Source organism: Peromyscus maniculatus, chromosome 5 (assembly GCF_049852395.1).
Source record: "Peromyscus maniculatus bairdii isolate BWxNUB_F1_BW_parent chromosome 5, HU_Pman_BW_mat_3.1, whole genome shotgun sequence".
Classification (NCBI taxonomy): Eukaryota; Metazoa; Chordata; class Mammalia; order Rodentia; family Cricetidae; genus Peromyscus; species Peromyscus maniculatus.
Genome location: NC_134856.1, coordinates 98,016,190 through 98,024,326, shown reverse-complemented (window position 1 = coordinate 98,024,326; position 8,137 = coordinate 98,016,190). Strand labels below are relative to the sequence as shown.

At 46.4% G+C, this 8,137-nt stretch overlaps 1 protein-coding gene across 2 annotated transcripts in view; it reads right to left on the bottom strand.

Moving 5' to 3' along the window:
• Positions 1-2,090: 2,090 nt before the first annotated feature.
• The window catches only part of Gli3 (GLI family zinc finger 3), a 265,800-nt gene continuing 259,753 nt past the window's right edge, over positions 2,091-8,137 (bottom strand). For both annotated transcript variants that reach the window (XM_076572945.1, XM_015998713.3), the window contains one exon: positions 2,091-7,615. In XM_076572945.1, the coding sequence (XP_076429060.1) occupies positions 5,292-7,615 (2,324 nt within the window). In that variant the 3' untranslated portion in view covers positions 2,091-5,291. The remainder of the gene's footprint in view (positions 7,616-8,137) is intronic.

Sequence of the window (8,137 nt, the reverse complement as noted above, 5' to 3'; positions counted from 1 at the left end):
TTTGAGAAATGTAATAGCTAATCTCAGCTGTCAGTGTGACTACACTTTGAGTAAATTAAAACCCAGGTAGCTGGGTACACCTGTGAGGGATTTCCTTGACCAGATCTCTGGAGGCAGGAAATCTGGGCCACTGCATCTAGTGGCAGCCCACGTAAAGTGACATGCCACGTGGAAGCTTTCGAGTTTCCCCTGCTTGCCCTCACTCTCGTTGGCAAGTCCATCTATCCTGTTGCTTAGGCACTCCTTCACTGGGATTAAAACCTACTTCTTTAGGATCCCAACGCAGACCAAGGCCCAGCTGAGACATGCAGCCTTGTGGATGGAATAATGACTGGTTTCTTGGTCTTTCTTTTGGGAGACAGCCATTGTTGTTAAGACTAGCCAGACACGCACACATGCACAAATGCATGCACACTTACCCTATCAGTTCTGTTGCTCTAACAATACAGAACATACGCCTCTTGTACAACCCTGCCTTTCCTCCTTTTCATTAGTGGCACTCTCCTTTTTATCTGGCATGCTGAATGACACATATCTTTTTGAGCTGAATATTTGTATCTGGACAGAGTATAGTCTCATGCTTTCTTATTTTTTTTTTCCTGAATTCATTTGGACACCTTTTGTGATAAATCTACTTGTGAAAGCAAAGTATTTTGGAGCAATGGAATTTTCCCTTAGGAATCAGGAAGGCACGTTGAAGTTCCTGTGTGCCTGTTATTTAAGGAGTGCTCTGATCCCATGACTTGGGGTACCCAGTCAGCAGGGTCACATCTTCCAACAGTGCTGGGTTGGTGGCTTCCAAGATGTGCTGCTACTGACAACATGGAATGGAGGTCTCTGATGGTCAACGTGCAGAGCACTACTGTAAACTGGCTGAAAAAGCAAAGGAGACAAAGAGATTTCTGACTGGAGCGAGTCATTCAAAGCCACATAAGAGTAAGCCTCCAGGGGCTGGAGAGATGGCTCAGTGGTTAACAGCACAGGCTGTTTCTTCCAGAGAATCGGGGTTTGATTCTCAGCACCCACATGGTGGCTCATGACTGAATGCAACTCCAGTTCCAGGGGATCTGATGCCCTCTTCTGGCCTCTGTGAGTTCCAGACAAGCACATGGTGTACAGGCATATATGCAGGCAGGACACCCACACACAGAGAATAAAATGGAAATTGAAGAAAAAGATATGTGGGGAGTAAAGTAAGTCTCTATCGTGCCATATTTTCCATTTGTTAGTTTATCTCTAGGTAAAATGATAATATATAAAAGAGAGACATATTGTTAGCTGTGAAACCCTATCACCCTTCCTCAGAGTTGGACAAAATAAGAAACACAAGGGCCATCAGCGTGCTCTGTACAGCCCTGTGTATGGGAGGTAGACATCTCACATTGCCCATGAATGTGACAGCTATTCTGACTTGTTAACTGACTACATCTGGAATTAACTAAAATCCAAATGACTGGACATACCTGTGAGGAATTTTTACTGAAAATATTTGAAGTAGGAAGACACATTTCTAATCCGGGTCCTTTATTCCATATTTTTTGAGCTGGGAAGATCCACCTTTAGTTTGGACCATACCTTCTGCTGCAGCCTACATAAAGGGCATGGAAGAAGGACACTGTCTCTTTGCCAGCCCTTGCTCTTGCTAGCAAGACAGTTTCTTCGCTGACATTAGAGCCTACTTCTTTGGGATTCTGGAGTATACTGAAGACCAGCTGAGACATCTAGCTTCATGGACTGAACTGGGTTCTTTACCTTTCTGTTCCTAGGCAGCCATTGTTGGATTAACTAGACCACAGCCTGTAAGTCATTCTAATCTCTCTCTCTCTCTCTCTCTCTCTCTCTCTCTCTCTCTCTCTCTCTCTCCTCTCCCTCTCCCTCTCCCTCCCCCTCCCCCTCCCACACAGGTATATATAAGTTTACATGCATACATATATACATTGTATAAGATCTCTTACTCTAGAGAACTCTAACTAATATAATTTGTATGTCCAGTCTGGACTCAACTGTAGACAGGGAAGTTTTCCAGAGAAAATATTCTTTTATTCTTATAGGGATTAATTGGAAGAAAACAAAAAGAATCCAGTAAAACATTTCAGTACAAAGTTTTTTTTATTGACACTGTAAGAAACATTTTTATTTATTTATTTTTGTTTATTTTTTTTCTTTGTTACAAAAGGACTAAGTGGTTCTGAAAGCCAAGGCAGAGTTCACGTGTCTGGGCTACCATTCCTGCGGCCTATGGGCACTGCGCAGCCACAGGCTTTTCCGAGGAAGGCCCATGGCCATCACAGACCAACTCTACACCTACAATACTTGAATGTATTTACATGTGTTGTTCTTTAAAAAGGATTACACATTTTCTTCTTTAAAAATCTAAAAAAAGGTGGAGAAAAAGAACATAGTTTATCTTACACATTTGCAGGATATACAAGGGTAACTTGTCAGAGGAGAACATCCTCCTATCAGCTTCAAATGACACAGGAAATCAGTCACACGACAGCTCAGACCGCTCCAACCCTGGGCTCGCTTCTTGATAACACTGTCTGGACGTGCAGCCTTGGAATGCTGACCGGACAAAACAATGGGTCCTTCTCATCGACAAGAGAAACGGAAAATAAGGCACATACATTGCAAGAATCAAAACCCACGGCTCAGGACAAGCCGACATGTGAGAAGCAGGGAAGTGAGTTCTTTACTTCTTTAGAAGAAGACATGAAAACCAAAACCACCTAACACAGACACTAAACAAGAGTACCGTGGAGGAGCCTGGCCTGTCACTAAAAAGCAAAAGTGGCGCGACCATAAAAGCTGTCTCTCCTGAATGCCACAGCCACAGAGCAGAAAAAGCCATGCCTGCAGAGATCTCATGTCCCATGGGATAGTTTTAGTGACCAAATGACCTTTCTTGCACTGGGACTATCATGACAGATCATTGAAATCTTGGGACAGAATACTTTCCACCATCCATTTTTTTTTTTTAACCTGTATCCTTCTGAAATTTTCATATTGAAAAAGTCAGATATTGAGTGGAAACATTGGTTCCACAAATCTAAAGGCAATGCTCAGAAAACAAGGATGTAAACGAACAATTAAAGAAAGAAGAAATGAAAGAGGCGAATCAGAAGGTAAGGTGGCACCCGCCAGCGCTTGTTCTCTGCACTGCCTCTCCCTCTAGGAGGGGCGGTCAATGTGGAAAATCAGGACACTTGAGACCTCAAGGTCACTTGCAAGGATTACACCTAGAAAGGGCTCTGCTGGAGGAGGCCGGGGTGTGACCAGGAGCCAGGCTCACTCTCCTTGCTGAGGAAAGAGGACAATCCTGAGCCCCCTTTTTTTGAAATTAAAAGTAATAAAGGGATTGGGCCAAATGATAAGGCAAGCCAGGTAAGACCAGACCAGAAAGTTTTGACAAGTGAAATTCAGGAACTCCGGCAGTGATTCTGTGATGAGAAAGTGACCTGTCAGAGGACCAGAGAGGCCTTGCTTTACACTCCTGAACCCAGACCAGCAGTTCCTTCTTGCTTATGGTCTCTTTTGATTTATAAGAAGCCCCCTCGGAGAGGGCTGCAGGCCATGGAGAACTTACAAGTTCCTCTACTGGTCCTGGGGACATCTAACAGAAAGCAAACTGGCTAGCTTAGCCAGGAAGTCCTAAATGGCAAAGTTCCCTCCCTGTTGAAATCTGTGCTCCAATGAGAGAGAATAGACAAGTGAAATTGACTGGTCATTACGTTCTTCCAATCACCTAACACCTGGCTTTCTTTCTACTCCGAATTGTAATGGCAGGACTTAAGAGGAAAAGCCACACAACCGTGTCAAGAATCACTTGGCAGAAATACAGTGTCAGGGGCTGATGGGTTAACATTTTATTTTAATCATTTACATAGTTTTAAAGTAATATGCTGGACAATCCACGTACTCTGTGCACACATAGTATGACTTTGTGTGTCAGCTACAAGTGAGGAGTGGATGCACTGTGTACATCTTTAAAGTCTTAATCCAAAGCAAAAGGACTAGTCCACGTTAAGGACTAAAGGTATTTGGAATCCACATGGCTACTAAACATCGTCTTTCATGCTCTCCAATGCTAAAAATGATTAAAGCAATTTATTTCCAATGTCAATGTATGTGAATTTTGCCTTTTACAACTAAGTTTTACGCGTCTCTTAAAATAGGGCACTTAGAATAGACATATTCCCTTGTGATAGTGAAATTAATAAATGGTAATGATACATCCAGTAGTGGGTTGCTTAAAAACCTACTTAGAGCTACATATAATCAATTCTCAGTTATCTATGACAATAAGGAAAGAGATGGGACCAATAATCCATTATAGCAAATCCACAAAACAGGTCTCAAACTAACTCTACCCAATTGTTTCAATCTATAATTGGTCTAACTTCTTACAAAGAGCTAAAGGAGTGACTGTCTGAACATCCATCACCTGTCCACTCTCTCATGGCAGGCAGTGCTAAATATCGCTGAATGTTTATAAAGGTCGAGGGGATGCAAAGAAGGTGACTGAGAACTGACCACACAGACATATGCACGGAATGCATACTTACAGAAGAATTTAACCCCCTAAAAATCGGAATGAAATACAATGATTTCATTTGGAGGATCCCCAGATTTCCACTTTTGTGCAGCTGTTAAAAGTATGCCCTGAATTGAATCAAGGAGGGGACACATCAAAAACCTGCTGTTTATACCAACCATAGAGCACCCACAAACAATCTTCAAACCCACCACTCATTCGATCCTTGTACTCAGTGTCAGAACTTCACACACACACACACACACACACACACACACACACACACACACACACACACACCCGCGCACAAGTCACTGAGTATTGTGAAGGGAAATTTTAAAAAGGTGGACCTGGAACCCGTTGGTCACAAGCACATCCATTCCTAGTTCCTGGGATAGCAGAGAAGCAGGCCAAATCTTTTAACGTCACGACTTCTCTTCTAAAAGAAAGAACATGCACACCACACATTTACACTGGTTCACTCAAAAGAGGCAGGCTTACAGGTTAAAAAAAGAGGGTGATTTGAATGTCACAATACTGATTCAAAACTGAAATGGAAGACAGTTTCTCCCCTAGAATACCTTAGGGTTTTTCAGAGTCCTTTTCCATAAAAGGAATATACTTGAGACACATCCCAGTCAGGTGAGATGAGATTGCTAAAATACATACAGAACTTAGAAAAAAAAAAAAAAGGTCCAAACAGTCAATTCAATCTTTCAAGTCCTAAAGTTTTACCTCTACTTGTGGTCCTCCTTGCCTACTGCATAACTGCAAGGAACTTGCTTTCTTCTGCAAGGGAGGTCAGCAAAGAACTCATGTCCCCGATAGCCATGTTGGTGGTACTCAGGGACAGGGAGGGGAAGGGGAGGGACGCCCGTGGTGTGGTGAGACGGGAGGAGCTGTGGGGAAGGTTCTGAATGATACTTGGGCTCAAGGCCCCTGACATCAGGCTGGCATGGTCCCCATCGTCTATGATGGCATCAAAATCAATCTGCACGCCTTCTAGGTCATGACTCTCAAAGCTGTCAACTGTGCTTGTCACCTGGTTAGCACCTGGGGAAAGTAACTCGGAGTTTTCAGCGCCCGTCCCCTGGAGCAGGCAGTTGGCATCTGAAAGGGAAAACGAGCCAGCTTTCCTGTCTTGCTGACTGAAGCCCACGGTTTGGTCATAGAACTGACCAGAGTAATTCTGCACATTGGAGCAGAGCTGCTGCGGCTGCCCTTGGGCCTCCATCTTGATGCTGTTCACCCTGCTCGCCTGACTCACATCGCTGAGCGGTCCTTGCTGCGGAGGGAGGCTGCCCCTTGGCATTGCCTGGCGCCTGCCGGCCCCATAGCTGGCACAGGGCTGGTAGCCCCTGACCACTGCCATGCTCGATGGCTGGTTGCTGTTGTCCTGAGTCCCTGGCAGGCAGCTCTCTGTCCCTTGATAGATGCTGATATGTGAGGTAGCACCGACCGGCCCTAGGATCTGCTGACCAGGGCGGCTGGCCCCCTGGTGTTGCATGCTGCCGCTGCTGAGTAGCTGATGAGCAATGTACCCCTGTCCCGTTTGATCTTGCGTCTGTATGCCATTCACTGTGTTGCTAGCTAACTCATTCGGTGCCGTGGACAGCCCAAAATCTAGCAAACCTCCATTCTCTTGCAAGGTGTTGCCTTTCAGCTTAGACCCTTGAATCCCAGCACCACAGGCATTGTCTAGTGCACTGGAAGCCAGTGGCTGCCTGTTGAGCTGGTTCCCATACTGCTGGGTCTTATAGGGTTGTTCATGGAAAGCGTTTCCATTTGGGCCAGGTCCATCCCCACCATGGATTACAAAGTGCTCTGGGCCATTGTAGGTACTGCCATTCTCCCCGAGGGTCTGATATCCCCCTGCTGGGCCAGTCCCAACCTTCCATGGATTCTGTGGGTGTACTACCATATTGTTGTATAACCCAAAGGCTCGAGCCTGCTGTGCGGTAGGGCGCTGACCACATTTCAGCTTGGAGGATGACAGGTCAGAGCTTCCAGAACTGACCTCGTTCCACTGGATGGGCAAATCAGTTTTGCTGCCCTCAGAGCAGGGCTGCTCCAGAGCCGGGTACTGCTGACCGACATGACTGTCTGGCAGCCCTGGTATGTCCAAGTCCTCTGGTCCATGGGCTATTTTGCTGTCTTCAGAGATGCCACTCTGCAATTGCTGTCCATACCCTGTTTGGTTCTGGGAATTTAAATACTGTACCACGTCATCTGGCAGGAAATCTTCATCATTCAAGTTGGCATCAGCATCCATGGTCAGGGCCTCCAGGGCAACATTCTCTGTGATGCTGGGAGGACAAGGGGATGCTGAGAAGTATCGGGGCTGCTGGTTGCTCTCTGGCCGGGTATAATTTTGTAGCACTAAGCTACGCTTTTCCACGGATGGAGGCAAACTTGGAGGATTGAAGTTGTTGAGGCTGCTGAAGCGTTGAACCCTGGGAAGTGACATGTTCTCGGAGACTGTCCTTACAGGGTCACTGGCTCTCCTTACACTGTTTGCTAGTGCATCATGAGGCAGCAGCTGACGCCGGCTATATGTGTGGCCTCCTCCATCACTGCACCTCCGAGGAGGATGAACTGGAGGTAGGGTCACCCCTGAGTCCCTGCCCTCCCCCAGCAAGGCCATCCTGGTCTTCAGGCTCAGCCTTTCCATGTGGGGCAGGGGTGTAGGTGGTGGACCACCGGTGGCAGCGGCGTACTTGGCCTTGAGGCGGTACTGCTGTACGGGCGTGAGGCTGAGCAGACTGGGCAGCCCATCACCCTGGCTGGCCTCACTGGACCTCCGTGAGGCATCTGTGGAGATAGGGTCGTAGGAGTCAGCCACGCTCACGTTCTGGGGTCTCCCTTCAGCCTGTGATGCCTCGCTGGACCTGCGGCTGGAAAAGCAGGGGGAGATGCCCGAGGATCTGCGGCTGCTCAGGTAGGCAGAGCTGATGGTGCTGGTGCTGCTGTCCCTCCTGTTGAGTGTGTTCAGCACGGTGAAGTCTACGCCAGACAGGTCACTTCTGCTCGGGAGAAGGGTCCCGGGCCCACCCGAACTATAGTTGTTATTGGACTGTGTGCCTGGAGGAAGGCACAGAGGGAGGAGAGAAAGAGAGATGTTAAGTTAAGAATGCCTTCAGTTGGGCTGGAGAGATGGCTCAGAGGTTAAGAGCACTGACTGCTCTTCCAGAGGTCCCCAGTTCAATTCCCAGCAACCACATGGTGGCTCACAACCATCTCTAATGAGATCTGGTGCCCTCTTCTGGTGTGCATATAAACAGAACACTAATAATAATAAATAAATAAGTCTTAAAAAAAAAAATGCCTGAAGTTAGGTGCTGACAAGCATTCCCCCAAGCATTAGACTAGTTTTTATTTCCTTGAACTGGGCAAGCAGATAAAATTCTCTTGGTTTTATATTTGGGAAACTAGAGTTGGGCACTAACCACAAATGCACCCATTGCTGAGGTTTTTCTTGTCCCGCTGGAATTCAAACGGTATTCTGTTATTATTTCCAAAATATGGACCGTCCAGAAGAGCAATGTAAATGGTTCAACACTGACACAGAGAGGTTCTAGCAAAAGTTTAGGATGCTGTGGGATG